At 41.2% G+C, this 17335-nt stretch overlaps 1 protein-coding gene across 6 annotated transcripts in view; it reads right to left on the bottom strand.

Moving 5' to 3' along the window:
* The window catches only part of ncor1 (nuclear receptor corepressor 1), a 62307-nt gene that overhangs the window by 14253 nt on the left and 30719 nt on the right, over window positions 1-17335 (bottom strand). For 3 of the 6 annotated variants that reach the window (XM_085469683.1, XM_085469684.1, XM_085469686.1), the window contains exons 15-23: window positions 13566-13696; window positions 12807-13102; window positions 7863-7928; window positions 5491-5627; window positions 5280-5373; window positions 1770-2205; window positions 1514-1640; window positions 1117-1234; window positions 297-458 (exon numbers count right to left, since the gene is read on the bottom strand). In XM_085469683.1, coding sequence (XP_085325809.1) covers window positions 297-458; window positions 1117-1234; window positions 1514-1640; window positions 1770-2205; window positions 5280-5373; window positions 5491-5627; window positions 7863-7928; window positions 12807-13102; window positions 13566-13696 — 1567 coding nt within the window. The remainder of the gene's footprint in view (window positions 1-296; window positions 459-1116; window positions 1235-1513; window positions 1641-1769; window positions 2206-5279; window positions 5374-5490; window positions 5628-7862; window positions 7929-12806; window positions 13103-13565; window positions 13697-17335) is intronic. The other 3 variants (XM_085469685.1, XM_085469688.1, XM_085469687.1) reach the window with 2 other exon arrangements.

Here is a 17335-nt window from a genome sequence, read left to right as displayed (position 1 = left end):
GAGTACACAAAATGATTCACAATTCAGAATACTCATTTACCTCATGCAGGGTCTTGGGGGGGGGGGGGTGTCTGACATTAACCTGTTGCCTCATATACTGACCTCATTCTTTTAACTATTTCAGTTAGTATGTATGCACATTTTTGAAGACAATGTCATATTCCACTACCAGTGGAGTCAAAAAAATCTATAACACAAATAGAAAAGGGGTGTCAAACAAGGCCTGCCTGTATCAGCAGGGTCATGGGAGGAGGCAAAAAGGGTTGGGAGGAGGAGGTGAAAATGTGTGCTTTTACCTGGTGGCACACTGTAGCAGGAGACATTGGGGGCGTTGGGGTCAGGTGAGGCCTTTCTTAACTCCCTGGGGGAGAGTCTGTAAGGAGAGCCTGGCTGACCGGAGTGGGTCTCCTGGTCCACAGCCAGCATCATGTCATAAGGCATGTACGGTAAGGGTTTACCTGCAGCGTACAGGCATAAGGACAAAGGGAAGATAACCACCCAGAATGGATGCACATTTTTGACAGCCACACCGCCACCTGGACACGTACCCGCTAAAACCTACTATGTGTAATAAATACTGTGGTTTCAAAGCTCAGTCGTTTACTGACAGCTGCTCTCCTCTTCATGGCACTCACGCTAAAAGGTGCTAAAAGCTTTGCAAAATCAAGCTGTAATACAGTCTGCCCATTGGCTTCACTGCTCTCCATTCAGAAGGTGCATGGGTGAACTAAATCGACGGTCAGGCAGAAGTGACCTCTGACAGCCTCTAGTCACATGGCATCAAAAAACACAAACCCCAAATCCCCCTCTTCATAAGGTATTTCAAGAGAAGTGTAAATCAAGACTTCTGTTCATATAGTACTAAACGCAGAAGGGGTTTTTTTTTTTTTTTTTAAATCTTGGCTCAGGCTGAAGAACATTACGACAGTCCAGAGCACCCTAAACATGTAGTTTCATAAAAACATTTTTATGAAACTACATAAAAATGAATGGGTCCTAAAATATAGGCTATAAATAGTTCACTGTTAGCAGCAGCAGCAGAGAACAATGAGGATAGAGCACTGAGAAGGCAACAGGAAATGTGAGCGTTGAACGAGGATAGTTTTACTTTCTTACCATGGTCCTGCCTTTGCTTCTCTTCCTGGTGCGCTGACTCATGCACTGCTTTGATCTGGTGTTGCAACATGGCGTAACCACTGATGGGCACGCCACCAGTGCCAAATGGACCAGGCACCTAAAGTATTAAGAAGGGGGAGAAGTCCATGAGTCCGGAAGCCAGATATGAACTAAGTGAGATGATGAAGCACTGCAGGGAAGCAATTCCAGAACACGTTTAATAAACATACAAATATTATTGTTTTCATTCAATAAAAACCTTAATAGAAAAAATGTTTCCACACACAGTGGAACTGTTTGCCATGTATTACATAGTGCTTACACTATAAAGGCCTGTAGTTTTTTTGTTGTAGTTTTTTTTTTGTCTGAGAATGATCCTTCTGAAAAAGTTACCAACCATGGGTGGTATTGAAGCTGCCCGCTGATGCAGCTGATCGATGTTGAGCTGGGTTTGCTTAGGTGAAGGCACCAACACCGAGCCTGGAGGGTTAAGCAACGAAGGCTTTTCCATGGAGAATATTCTGCTGCGTGAGACAAAATATAGACGTTTAAAATAATTTGACAGCATTCTTTTTGGAAAATGCAGTTATTCACACACAACATGAACGCGTGAACAGGGAGCTTATGCTATGAAATTTGCTATGAAAATTCACCTCTGCCTTTCAGGCTCTGCTTCAACATCCTCATCAGCACTGCAGGTGGCGCTGGAGTCATTATCTGAGTGGAGCCTTTCGCCATGATCTCCCTTTTCGCCTTTCTCCTTGATACCGGGCTCCATCTTCACTTTAACCTCTTCGAGATTCATAACCACATCCAGAGGTTCCGTTTTAGGATGTACTGAGCCTGCAAAGGAAGTCACCCTGGCTTTTTCCTCCTGAGATCCCACCTCGCCCTCTGGGATTTTCTCTTGTTTCACTGTGAATTCGCATGGAGGCTCTGGAGCCTTCCCATTGCTAGTCTGGCCTTTGTCCTGGTCAGCACACTGAGTATCTCCTGCAGCGCCGTCTGCCCTCTTGGAGTCACCGGACTTTGAGGAGTCAGCCTGAGAGGGGGAAGGGGCGCTCTCTGTATCAGAGCTGTTGTCACCTCCTAAGGAAGCACCCAAGGACAAATTAATACATGACAAACAATTAATGAAGTTACTAAAACTAGGGCTGAACGATTATGGAAAATAATCTAATTGCGATTTTTTGCCCCAATATTGCGATTGCGATGCGATATGCGATTATTTTTTAAGGTCTTTGTCTTCTGTATTATTAAACAAAGACAAGCAATACATCATATAGTATGGCCAATACTATATTACATTAATTTTAAACTGTTCTTTCCTGGAAGACAGACCTCTGTTATGATGACATGAGGTGATGCATGAATTGATGACTGACATTTTTATTTAACTTCTTCAATCACAACAGTATATTTGAACATACACAATAGTTTATTTTTAGCTTACAAACATCTGAGCATAAAGTGCTGACAAGGAACCCTGGTGTAAACATTAAAATGAAAGTCAGTACAATGTGCAGATTGCAGAAATATACATAAAAAAAAATCAGTGGCTTTACCACACTCAGTTTTTCGACATCTGTGAACTACTAGACAGTCATTCAATTAAAAAATAATATTAAATAAATAAAACTAATAAATAAAAAATACACACATCTTACTGATCTTTGCAGTCAGTAACATTACACATAAAGTGCAAATATAATAGCAATTGTATAAACACACACACAAACACGCCTTTAAAATTTAAAGGCGTGAAATTGGACGGTCTAGCCTTCTGAATCAGAAGGCTAGTTCTGATTAGCGTCACCGCTGTCTCGGTGGAGTTTAATAAACTCGGCCGTCTGCTTCTTGCTATCTAAAATATAACCAGACACTGGTGTAAATTCTCGACTGTCTCATACTTCTGTTTAATAAGTTTTCTGTTTGACGTTTAGTCAGCTGTGTGAAAACCAAGGAGGAACCCACCCGGGGGATTAATAAAGTTTTATTTTATCTAATCTAATAACTTTAATCTCAGCCAAACCGATTTACTCACGAACAAACAAAACACTGAAAAAAGCCCAACAATAACATTTTTAGGTTGTCTAAGTGACTTATATATTACGTTTAACCCGAGCAGCGAAACTCCGCGGTGATCTGAAAATGATGTGCCGGGAGTTGTGCCGTTCTCGGCCGCATCAGTAACCCTCGAGCTCCCGGCTAGCTGTCGAGCTGGTGGGTAGCAGACGCCTCTGAAAACGTCGAAGCACTTTTGCAAATATGGGATATCTTGATAAACCGAGCAGATATTTGATGTTTACACAACTATTTTCTCGCCTGAAAATATGTTAAAAGTTTATTTTGTGACCCAGAAAGATTAGTATGAGTAATTTTAAAACTTAGTAGCGGCCGCCATTGCTGGAAACTGGAGTTTGGCTGGGCCGCGCTATGAATTCTGGGATATGGTAGTAATTTGGACAGCCTTCGGCACGTCGCTGTGACGTAATCGGTCTACAAATGCGGCCTCAGGAGGATGCAGCCCATGAATTTGGACATGTCCAGAGTATAATCGCAGCCTTTGCGGTTAGAAAATTGCACTTGATCATGTCGCGATATTATCGCAAATGCGATATATCGTTCAGCCCTAACTAAAACTCACAGGACTTTTCTAAACTCCTTCTAACAATGAAAATAAATATAGACATCCTGACATAAATCAAAACAAGAGCAGATACTCTAAGATTAATCATATAAAGAAGACGCAATTGGATCGTGGAAATAATACAATTCAATGAATATTCCATGAAACCATTAAAACATCAGCCATAATACAGCCTCCATGTATTAAGTCAAGAAAGAATGGGGTATTTATATCAAACTCACATAGCATGAAACCCCAGACAGAAAATCTACAACAGGACCTAAACATTCACTTTACCCATTTGAAATGTATTCACATGCATTCACGCTTAGGCACACATGTGATTGCCACTTATTGCAAAACACCATATTTTGTTTATCGCTGATAATATTTGCCTGTGCTATGTTCAAGGTCTCACAACCGCAAGCACAACCTTGAAAGATAAAAAGAAATCATAAGCTCAGTTCACACCTAAGTTTAGATAACTGCAATCTATGCGGATGTACAGTATTGCAAACAAAACAGAAAGCTTAAAGTGATAAAAAATAAAAAATAAATTCACATCCAGAAACCACATGTTTAAAACCTGTCTGCCCGTCTCGGTTTGCATATTGTCTAGCTGGAGCTGTTACCATGGTGATGGTAGTCCAGATTTGTAGATCCATTCAATGCATCAAACCAAAAATCAAAGAAGCAGCTTTACAAAATATCCAAATGGTAAATCACGATGTTTATAGTTATGAGAGTTTTATTAATGCCTCTGATGGCCTAATGTGTAACTTTATAAAGTGAGATCTGTGACGTGTAGATCACCAGCAGTACCTGATTTCCATCAGATGTAGATAAAGTCAACATTGCGACGTCGCCGCAGTTATCTTGTAAAGCAGAGTTTGTTTAAATTATAGTCGAAGTGTCCAAAGTCTGTAAACCTTTCTTAAACTTGGTTTGATGTTGTTGGTTTTTTGCAGAAAAAAAACATCAAAAACACTGTGCTGTTAAAAAAAGAAAAAGAAAAAATGCCTTCATGCCTTCACCATGTAAACCCAGCAGAGATAAGGATTTCTGGAAGTGAGGGAGGCAGGTAGACAGGCAGGCTTGTTTGCTTGTTGGATCAAACAAGTGGGACCAGCACTTTGTGTTCAAAGAGTGGGCTTTCTTCAGTCTTCAAAGCTACAAACTGTTATGCAACAGGCACCTATGTAGTCTGAATTAGTTCACATCTTTAGTCTCTTCCTCTACTCGTTGCCTTTTTGCATTTGATCTCTTTTCCACTCACTTATTAAAACTACTGTCAGTACAGAGTAAGCCCACTGCCATCAACCCAGAGGAAACACTTAAATGACAAATAGAAGTTTGGATCGAGCTTCACAGATTTCTTCTAAACTCTTTACTTAACATTTGAGATCAAGCACTACGCTTCAAAGCTCATAATCAAGAATCTATCACACGATGAAGACGTGCAGTCTTTACAACCCAAAAAGAGTTCTTAAGAATGTGTGTGATTGTTATGTGTTATCTTATCCATCTCTCTGACCTTCACTGTCCTCTGCATTGTCCTCATCATCATCCGGTGATTGCGTGGCTAGACCTTCACCTTGAGACCTATCAGCACGAGCCTTTCGTGTATCCTGGGAACCAAAAAACACGTAAACAAAAAAATTTATTTAATAAAATACATTCATTCATACAGAGTTACAACAGCTTAAAGACAGCCTGCAACTGAATCCAGATTACAATCAGCTTACCTGCTTATGCTGTTGCAACAGGTTGTCCAAGTTGTGACGTCTCTTGTAATTGAAATAGAAGTTCTTGCACTGTGCCTCGCTTTTGGTGCCCACCATTTTGGCAATAGCTGTCCAGTTTCGCCCATGCTCAACAAGCCCTGGTGCAGGACGGAGAGAGATGATGCAAAATCAAAAATCTAACTTGAATACTTGGTAAAATACAAATTAACAAGGCATTTCATGTTTAATAATACAAACTAATGCCAGACAGGACTTTACAAAATCACGATGGACACTGTATTCAATCGAGGTTTGGCTGCAGTAATGTAAAAGGCACTGCAGAAAGGACAAGTTTTAAAAGCCCTATTTAGCGTGAACATGCAGTAATGGTTCTCATGCTGTGTCAGAACCTCCAATGTGGCTCTGGAAGATGATCTCAGTTAAATCTTAACGATATCTTTTAACAAATAAAAGCATCACCACAAAAATTACACTACACTCTTAGGATCCCCGCTGCTGCGATTTGCTGTTGGTCTTCCCCATCCTGCACAATCAGCTTTAATGGTCCCACTAAACTTTGAAATTATTCTTTCACCCTACAGTCAATTGGAAGACTTCCATTTACCTTTAGAGCAGCTCTTCACTAAATCCTGTAACCCATGTGACCTCTCTCTCCCGCCCAATCCCACTAAGATAAAGGATACTGGCAGCTTGACAAATCGCTGCACAGCTAAAGACAAAACCTGATTAATGTTCCAGTTCAGAGCAGCTCTCGTTTTTTTTTTTTTTTGTTTGGAGCGCGCGGGGGGGGGGGGGGGGGGGGGGTGTACTTGAATACAGTAAACTCACTCTATCCGATCACCACTTAGCTTATCTGCTTTGATCACTATGACAAGTTAATTAGCCAATATTGTTACAGCCCTGGTCATATTTTTTCCTGTGCTGCTGTAACTGCTCTGGTACTATATTTAACTAATACTCCTTCCACATAATCACAACTGTGCCAGATGTTTCATAGTATTTCTCAGTGCTGTGCACAAACAGAATATGTCTTGAGATTAATTTACAATCAGTGGTTCACACGTTCATAGTAATCATTGACAAATTAAGTTATGGTGCTGTGAGCACAGCACTAAATCTGAAGGCAGAAACTGGGAAACAATCAAGTGAACTTCTTCTAAAAGCTAATCGAAGAAAGTGTCACTGTTTCTTGTGTTACCAAGACAACATTCAATCCAGTTATATATTCAAAATATCCGTAATACACTTAGCAATAAAAGGCCTTTGTGAGCTTTATAACTTCAATGTGGTAGCTGCTCTGGTCTGACTGATTTTAACACCTCAGATTTCGCTGAGGAACTAGGGGTATATGGCCTACCAACAATACATAAGCTGTATTACATCAGCTTAAACGAAAGTGATTATACCAAATTCTAATTATACTAATATCACATTTTAGTAAAAGGTGTGAAATCATCCAGACAACAATAAAGAACTGCAATGACCCAAATTCTTTCTTAATCTGAGGGGATGTTCTGATTTGACTACCAAGCTTGGCATGTCTCAGCCTTGTAATAACACCAGGGCTTATTCAGATAAACAAATCAAGTTACTCAGAGGTAAACTGTTCACTGGGCCTGCCTGATCAGCCACATGTGGCAGCATAAAGGTGATTTCCGAACCTACTATGTTATATGACTTTCCTGTCTGAGGAGATGATATCCACTCGTATTTTTGGAAAGGTGGAGCAAATCGAAACACGCAACAGTCTTAATTTTTCAACATGAATCCATTTGTTTACTCTGCCAATCTACCCTGAATAAGAACCTATCACCAGCAAATCCAAGCAGAAAGGGGCAAGCGTAGGCATACTTGTGTGGCATTAGCTGACTAAAGACATGTAGTGTCTAACCTTAGACCAAGCGACGCGTGCAATGAATATTTCGAAGACTTGTTGAAGTAACTTTCACTTTTTTTTCCTTTCTGTTTTTTAGAGAATCTGAAAAGCGTCTGAACCTGAATAATAGATAGAGATCTTTGAAAGAAACCGTCACGGTCTGCTGCTTCCTGGATGGCCTTAATAGATCACTTCTGAGAAGTCAGCAATGCAGCTAAAAGGGCGGGGGGGGGGGGGGCGGACTACAGGCTCTCCAACAGTTTCCAGTAAAGCACCAGGAATAGTTTTTATTTGTGTGAATGCATGTGCGCAGTCATTCCCGTTTGCATGTAGGAAACGGGCAGGGCAACGCAATATCAGATAATCAAAGCGGATGGAAAAAGGCGGGAGATGGAGGGAAAAACACAATCGTAAGAAGCAGAGGCGTCTCAGCCGCACAGTGATAACAGGAAGGACAAAGACATAAAGGAAAGAGAGTAGTTCATTAAAGCAGTACCTTTTTTGGCAACCTCCATCTCCTCCTCGGTCCAGCGAGAAGTTTCTCCGGTTTCACCAGCGCCAGCTAAATAACAAAGACAGACACAGCCCCATCAGCACTGATAGAAGGAGAGAGGGAAAAAAAGCAATAGAAAGTGAAGGAGGGAGGGTGACGGTGAGAGAATGACAGTTCTTTCTTCAGTCGTCTTCTTCTCATGGCCGCTAATCTAATAATCTGTTTACATTCAGGGGCTGCCGAGACCTGCTCCCTCACTTACACTCTCGCTCTAGCTTACTCTCCTCCTCTCATTTTCTCCTGCTTTCTCGTTCTCTCTCCTTCCCCACAGCCCTGAGCAAGCCCTGCTCCTCTCTAATCCGAGAGGGGAGGGCCTTGGTCAGCTGATGTAGCACCAGATAGTTGAGAGCCATGCCTCCCTCTTTGGGAAATGGCCTTGGATGGAGACAAATAGACAGAACAGCCAACCCAAAAACCCTCCCGCGTGCACAGATACACGCTCCTCCCCTTTGCCTTGGCTTGATTACACAGTTCATTGCCCCGCCTCTAACAAAATTCACAGAAGAGCACGGTAAGTGTGGAGGGGGCTGAATGAACTCTAGCCCACTCTCCTCTATGGCACCCACTGAGACTGTGTAAACATTTGGACAAATATAGCTGCAGATGTACCCTTGACATTAAGAGGTGGTCTGCCCCCTTCAAACCCACCAATCTTGAAGACGAGATCAATTCTCACTGTTCAGACTTCTCCTGCCACACTGTGTTTTACTTTTAGTTAAGCAAATGTCTACCAGACTAAGCTTTCTTCTTCACTGACGAAATGCACCCCACTACAGGGGAGGCCCCTCTAGAGTGGCTCTTAATCAGTCGGATATGAAAACAGAGTGTCCGCCTACAGCATAGCATGTGGCCTAATGACATATATATATATATATATATATATATACACACACACACCAGCCCCCAAAAGAGAATCCAAACCCCCACTGAATCAGCAGCTTCCTCAATCTGCTTGGCCCCATTTCAGCTAGGCAACACTGACAGATAGCTACCCTTTTGCCCACGTACTTCTAAGAAACATCATGGCTGCAGGGGTTACTGAGCAAGTAAACAGTCCCACTCAAAATCCACAATGTAGTCATTAAAGGAGATTAGGTTTGACAAGTCCTACATAAACCAGGATAGAAAGGGTTTGAAGCATGGGTGGACACTGTAAAGGGTTAAAGAGGACATGAAATGCTACATATATAAAGGCTAATTTACATCATGGAGCCCTGCTCTCAAAAACTGACGCAGAAAACACTCTGTGTGTGAAGCTGGATTTAAGAAATAAGTGCTTAAAGTTCAAGTTTTAAAAATATGTTTAGCACCATCTTCTGTCAATACGGAACGTGACATCCTGTGGTTGGATGGTTGGTTGCGGCTAATAGCTAGCATAAACTAATGTAAGTCTAACTAGTGACAGAATCAATAAATCAGAGAAATCAGCTGACGTGATCTGCAATATTTTATGTAATAAATAGGGGTGCAACGATATTCGTATCGATATTGAACTGTTCGATACAGTGCTTTCGGTTCGGTACGCATATGTATCGAACAATACAAAATTTGTCATTTATTTTATCAACTTTACTTCTGACGATGCTGTCTGTGTTGAGCGCTCAGTGAATCTGCGTTCGACTGCTCCGCCTAGGGTCGACAGTGCAGCCTAGGCGGAGTAGTCGAACGCAGATTCACTGAGCGCTCAACACAGACAGCATCGTCAGAAGGAAGAGCGCAGGGCAAGCTAGCGAGACAGAAGTTAAGCTCTCCTTACAAGATGGACCTCCCCCACCCTCATTCAGATCTGGCGTTTGGAATTATTTTGGTTTTCATGTGAGTATGACCCTGAAGGTAAGCAAGTCATGGACTAAAGTAAAACAGTATGTTGGATGTGCCATGCAATGCTCAATTACATGGGTGGGAACTAGTGTGTTAGCGCAGTTAGCTCGTTAACGTGTTGGCCGTCTAGCCCCATGCACGGGGCGATCGGCGGTAGCTCGTTAACGGAGATTTGCCGTGTTGTGGCGTTAAGGTCATTTCAATGAGATTAACTCCGACAGCACTAGTGGGAACACAACGAATATGACTGCACATTTACGCCGACATCATCCTAGTGCAAAGACAAGTGGAAGCAGAAAAAAAAAAAACAAGCAAGCATGCTACTAACTTTAGCCGAGTCATTTAGACAGCTGTTTAATATGCTGCTGAGAATATAGCCCAGAAGAAGCGGATAGTATAGCTTTTATTTTGGAAAGAGACATTTCTCTGTAATAAACTCTCTTTTCCAAAGATGAGTGATTCCTCAATCAGATACAGGGCTCGCAATATCGCTAGCCCGACGTCCCAGAGCTAGCGATTTTTTCAGTCGGGCTACCAAAAGCTATCTCTGCCCTGCCCGTCGGGCTTTTGTAGGAAGGAAAAATATATGTCAATGCTTTTGCATTCTTTCAGAAATGTAGCTGGGTAATTATGTCATTGGCATCGGTGAGCCACTGTCAATATGTGACATATTGAAATCGCGTTTGAATTTGCGCTTGTTTTTTTTGCTTTCACTTTGCAATCGTGCGAACTGTGTATAGAGAGCGACAGCACTGATCTGTGAGTGATGATAATTTGTGCACCAATTCCTCTGACATCGTCTTATTAATTGTTAGCTTACTATGCAAACATGACAAGTGAAATCTCCCGCAGCTTAAACATGTGAGAGGTTGATCGCGCAGAGAATCGCTGAGCTTATGTGAGTGCGTGTGTAAAAGCAGCAGGATTTATATTTGACTACGATGACCTGGATGACTGAGAACCTTCACAGACAGATATATATTTTAGTTCTGCTGAGCCAAATAAGACAGGTCAGGGTGAAGAAGTGACAGCCAAAGAAAAGCTTACCACAAAACGGAGAAGTTATGACAAATCAGACTATAAGGCAAAAAGAAAGTGCAGCTTTATGGTTTCATGGACAAAAGAATTTCTGTGGCTGCAATATGACGAGCTAAATAACCAGGGCTGCACATAAGTGGTCCGCAGGTGCGCATTCGCTGTCAAAATAAAAAACACGCACAAGGGTTAGGGTTAAATTTAAAAACTGTACTTTTGAGTTAAAATATATATTTATAATTTTAATAAATGACAAATTAAAAAGGCATGAACATTTTTTTTGTATCGAAAAAATATCGAACCGTGACACCAAAGTATCGAACCGAACCGAACCGTGAATTTTGTGTATCGTTGCACCCCTAGTAATAAAATAATCTTTCTTTGCCCAAACACAGCCAAACAGTTTACTACATACATAACAACACCACACCACAAACATAACTAAGTTTCTTACCAAAGCACAATCAGGAATCCCATCAGCAGTATGTGGGCAGAAAAATTAGGTCGAAGTGTGCAATAGACAGAAAGAAAACAAACAAAAACAAAGTGGAGGCTCTGAGGAAGAGATGCCACAATTTTTGGAGACCTTTTGTTTTTTCTTCACATTATCTCATTGACTTCATTATTTCATATTAGAAGTAAGGAAAAGCAAAGCCCAAATGTAAGTGGACATGCCGATGGATGTCAGGATTTCCAATGGTCTTTGGTAAGAAATCAAACAGTTTACAACATCACAGTTTACTACATGTGTACGCTCGTAGCAACCTTTGATCTTGTAAACTGTTTGGTTGTGTTGGGAAAAGAGAGAATATTTTATTGCATAAAATAGCGTTGATCGCATCATGCAAACATCTGCTTTGTCAGGTTATGATACGGCTCGGTGTTGGCTGGAGTGTTGGACTCCAGCTTTTCGGTCTGGTGACTCCAACAGGTTCTCCTCCACACATTCATAAAGTGCTTTAGAAATCCAAACATTACAGCTAGCAGATGGATTTTCCCATTTGAGTTCAGCTAGCCAAACAACATAAAGCAACTTACTGCTAAGGAGACAGTGAAAATGGACAGTATATCCTCTTTTTCTAAACATAAAACTCATTGTTGCAGCCAGGGGCAGCACAAAAGTGATCCCCCTAAACTGACCTTTAGTTTTAGTGTCCTTATTTTCCCCTCAGTTGTTGATTCTGTCACTAGTTAGCTAACATAAACTATTGTAAGTCTATTAGCCGCAACCAACCAACCACATGACGTTGCATTCCGTACTGACAGAAGATGGCACTAAACATGGGTGGCAGAAGAGTGCTTCAATTATAAGAGAAACTTAAAAGACAGGGAGCTGGGTAACTGGTAACCTGAGCTATCACCCTCAGAGCGACAGACGTCAAGTACTGAAAGTGTGTAAAGGAGTACCATGACAAGAACACAACTACAGCAGTCCACTGATGAGAGACAGACTGCAAACAGCTTCCTGAGGGAAATGCACACACCTGGCAATGAGTACCTGAGCCAACTTTCCATTTTTAAACTATTCCCACCTTTAAAGTCTACACATTTTTAATGAGAAGAAATCCAACAGAGCAATATTCTAACACATCATGTACCAAAGTCTTTCTAGAAGCTGACACATGGCAGCCATTTTAAATGACCACAAGAACTTATTTAGCCAGTCACTTTGAATTATTATTGTTTTTTCCTCTGGAAGTTTAAACGACACCTTCTCGGATGTAGAACTTTCATGCACAAGTATGAGTTTAGCACTCTTTGAGTGTTATGTCTCTATTGCAACCTTGTTTTAATAGGTATTCATGTTAGCTCATAATACAAGAAGTGACGAGAGAAAAATTAACTGCAGTTTGCTTTCGCTGACAGATTGCTGTGGGTCATGTTTAAAATGTTCCAACTATGTATACTTTCATAGTATTGAACTGCTTTTGTTAACATTTTAATCCCATTCCCTAAATAGTATACGACTGAATGTGGTGCACAAAAATTCACAACACTCCAGACCCCAGACTCTATCCTGAGAGTATTCACCTTTAGCAGCATCCATGGAAGCTACTGGAGTCTGGGGTTTTGCAGGCTCCTTCATGGCCTTCTGAGCTGGATCAGTTTTAGGGAACTGTGGTGGATCTGGCAAGGAAGGCTCGGGGGCAGTGGGAGGTGCTTCCTCAGCTGCCACAGATGCAGCCTCATTGGCCATGGAGCGTGTGGTGATCCTTCCCTTACGGCGTCCCTGGCTGTTGGCAGTCTTCCTGCCACGCGGCGTGTTTTGCTCCTTTCCGTCGTCGTCTTCCCCACCGTCACACTTTTCTTTGTCCTTGCCAATGTCCCTGTGGTTTTGGACAGGGAAACACAGCTTTTAGCTGTTGGTACTGCAAATATCTATTCGCTTTTGGCTCCGCAATAACAAGCTCTCTTACGGTAACCTGTTCTTTCTCCTCGCTGACTGAACACACACACATACACACACCTTATTAGAGATTGGGCGTAGACAATCTGGACAGACAAATTTACAAGTTAGCAAGTTGTCTGTCTATTAGCCAAGAACCACTAATATACACTGCAATACACCTTAATTTAAAGTACAAAAGTGTACAGGGTCGCTGGGTATCAAAAGTGAACTCTTTCCTAATAACTACAGCTAACTGAAAGCAGTGAAATATAATACAGCATATGTAACCATGACATCCTTTCTCACAGAGTGAATGGATCAAACACTGACATCAAACAAACAGGACTTTTACCTGCAGGGCCTAATGGTGACACGAGGACAAACAACTATTCATAACTCACCTAGAATCCTCCTTTTCATCTTTCTCTTCCTCGTCCTTCTTTTCCTCGTCCTCTTTTTTCTCTGACTTCTCAGACTTGTCCTCTTCGTTCTTCTCGTCTGACTTGTCTTCTTGTGAGGGACGTGTTATTTGCTGAAGACAAGAGCACATGGGGGAAATATTGAGCATTAAGAAGTAGCATTAAGTACAGTGTGGATTAGTTAAAGACATTTTATTTGTTCAAACTTAGTATAATCTCTAAAAATGCATTCTTCATATGAAAATGCAGAATCTGACAAGATTTTTGGTAGTACAAGCTTTCAGTTTATAATCTGCTTGTAGTCAAGGTGCCACTGAACCACCCTGTTTGTGTAGGCTTTGCTTCCATGTAGTTTAACAGCCCGTGCGGAGCACAAAAAACAGGATTGCATTTGTCAGAATGCACCAGATAACCATCGGCTAACATCTTAGCAATGTCGATTGTCCATTTGAAATTATCTGCATTCACAAACAACAACCAGCGGATATGAATGGGAATTTTTGCCTGGATAGCCGTTGGCTACACTGGAAGAACCAAAAAATTGGCCGCTCTCCCAGAGGCTACAGACGAAAGTCAGCAGACCAGCCGATGGCTTCCAAGATTGATATAAATCAAGAACTCAAAGAGGGAGACTATTATACAGAGCAAAGTCTTATCAATGCTTCAATTCAAATGTAAAAATCTACCCAGTAAGACACTTCAAGCAGTTCCAACCACTACAAAAGCATTTTATCTTTCTCCCCCCTCAAAGGGCTTGTTTCACCTTCCGCCAGTCTGATGCTGCTTCACTATCATACAGCACAACCTAAACAGTAAGGTTAAATGTTCAGTAATAAAACGATAAAAACAAATGTTGCCCCTCATTGATTACTCTTACTTTTCATCTGCACAAATTACAGCAAAACTCAAAATATGGCAGAAGATTAACAAGCTTTGTACGCTCTTCTTTAGATGTGACCCTATACTGTATTTTTATTATCCAGCATAAACAACCAATATTGCAGACAGTGTTCTCTTTTATGTGTTTGCCCTAATTACAGAATGAAGAACCCTGATGTGTGGCCAGTTCTCGTGTCTCACTTAACTATTCATGAACTTTATATCATACTGCCAACAGATAACAAGAACAGCTTGAGACTGCTTGAGTAGTCCTGCAAACAAACAAACAAACTGCATCAAAGCAAATTAGTTCACTTAATACTAACTCACTCAATATTAAACCTATATGAATGGGGTGAAAATATCATTTGTATGTGAATTAAAAAGAAAAACAAAACACAAGCCAGATGGAGTGATTGAGGACAGAGCAGCATTCTTTATCATCATTGCTGGCGTGGTTCACCACAGAATGCTTTCTCCTGCCTGTTTCAGTGAAAGAGCTGCACTGCAACAAGTCTGGCTACGCCAAGCCAAAGATTCCATGCTGGTACCAGATGGGGCCAAGGAATGTGTTTCGCTCAATGGTAAAGGCAAAAGATATGGGCAGGAAAATAGAATGAAGACACGGGTACCACTTAGGGGAGAAGAAGAAGAAAAAAAAAGGATGTGGCTGTCTTGTCTATTTTACAAAAACATGTCTCTGCACACAAGGAGTCTGGCTGTCTTGTTATACAGTAAAATCTACACAGCACAAAAAAAAAGCAATAAGAAAACTGTAACATAGTTTAATGGAGTCAGCCTCGACTCCTGTAGAACAATAGTCTGTGTTCAACTTGAAGAACTAGTGGCTGCTTTAGCCAGTCTGATAGTATATCGGAGAGTTTTTACATCATAATGGACACACGCACACAGACACACACAGGAGAAATCAAATCAACAGTATGCGAGAAAACTGCACGTGGTGCTGTCCTCAAGTTTTCCCATAAACTCTATTAGTCTGTGCACAGAGCTTCCTTTAAATTAATTGTCCACATAACTGGAAACTTTGATGGTTCATGGTTGACGTTGTTGCAATTTGCTGTTTAACTGTCAAAACTGTTGATCACAAGCTACTTAAAAAAAATCAATGTAATCCATGCTATCCATGTAACAATATTGCATAATATAGTGCCTATAATGTAATTGACTAATGACCTGTCCAGGGTGTAAACTTGCCTCTTGTGACCCTAAGTTGGATATGCAGTTAAGAAAATAGATGAATGAATCGATCGTGCAGTATGATGATGCAGCCTTTAAGTGTTGCATGCCTGAAGCTGGGATTACTAGTGGATGGATGGATTGATAGAGTACAACCTATCACTTGGATTTAACTCTTGACTCACTGTCTACCTACAGTAGCATGAGACGCTTGCTTTTTGGTCAGTTTTGCCAATTCAAAGACCTTTCTTTGCAAAGGACAGCAGCCCAGTTTATTCTCCCCATGCATGTCCTTCTGTGAGGCGCTGTTCTGGTTTGGTCAGGGAATGCTCGTGTTTGCTTTGGAGATGGCCATAGAGCCATGGCATTCCTGCCTCTTCTCCCACACTGCGTAAAGAGCTTCTACACAGATGTTCTCCCAAAGTCAGCGAGTCCCTGTGGCTCTGTGGCTCTTCAGTGTTTTTAAATGAAGCTCTTTCCTGACCTGTCTTGAATATTTTAAGAGTTTTAATTTCTCCCGTCTTTTGCTGATTCACAAGTTGTATTTAATTTAGGAAATGACAGAGCCACAAGTCAATCTTCTTTTTCCTACCACAGAACTCAGGCCACCCGAGGAATCTCTCACTCTTTCTACAAACCATTCCACTGTGGGAATAGGAAATTTTTAAAAAACAAAAAGATTATTACTATGGATCATCTACAGTCCTAATATTCATTAGTTATTGCTATCACACATAAGACAAATACTAGGAAAACACATTTTTATAAGGATTCTGGTAAAGGAACCCAAAAAGATTAAAAACTGTCAAACCACTCCAAGTTCTATGAAAATGCTATGCACACCTGGTGGTTTCTCCTAAGCACAGTGTAGCAACTTGTCCCAAAAAAAAGAAAAGAAAAGAAAGTTGCCATGGTTACTATCCAGCACTGCGTGGGGAAGAACTATAAACCAATAAAATCTACTTCATGGCTTCAAAAACTGGCAGGAAACTGAGAAAGAGGCTATTAAGGAATACTGTGGCAAAACAAACTGAAGGTCAAAGAGTAATCACCTTGCACAAGTAGAATGGTACAACCTGCAACCTCAGTTCATACCTTATGTGCTCTGTGTCTAGCTAAGAAATCACTTCTACTCCTTTACCAGTGCTCATACAGAGGTTTCTTCTGAGTGTCAACACCTAAAGTGTCTATATAAACGATGATGGGTGACATCAGTATCATCATTTTCCCTGTTTACTATGGTTTATAAGGGTCCACCTGGGTCTGAGTTGAGTACATTTTCTCATTTAGGAATGAATGGAATGCTCCAGTCCAATACAATGTACCAGCTATGCGTGCACGTTTCACAGTGCCAGACAAATAAATAAAAATGTCTGCAAAAATCTTTGCTTTACACCTGATAGGTGAGGGTGGGTGGGCAATTTACCACAACACAAGTTGTTCTAATTGGACGCTTCTATCCTCTGACCAAGTGGTTTCTTCCAGGATAAGGTCGCCCGATCCCTATGTAGTTATGCGACTGGTTCTTATACAGCGCTACTACTACTTGAGCACACAAAGCTTTTTACACAACATGCCTCATTCACCCATTCATACTCAGATAAATGCATCGGAGAGAAACTTGGGGTTCAGTATCTTGCCCAAGGATACTTAAGTGTAGTTTATGATCAAGCAGA

Source organism: Copadichromis virginalis, linkage group LG10 (genome assembly GCF_057382275.1).
Source record: "Copadichromis virginalis isolate Kocher_CV1m ecotype Utaka linkage group LG10, C_Virginalis_male_GT1.1, whole genome shotgun sequence".
Lineage (NCBI taxonomy): Eukaryota > Metazoa > Chordata > Actinopteri > Cichliformes > Cichlidae > Copadichromis > Copadichromis virginalis.
This window is presented reverse-complemented; position numbering and strand designations above follow the sequence as displayed.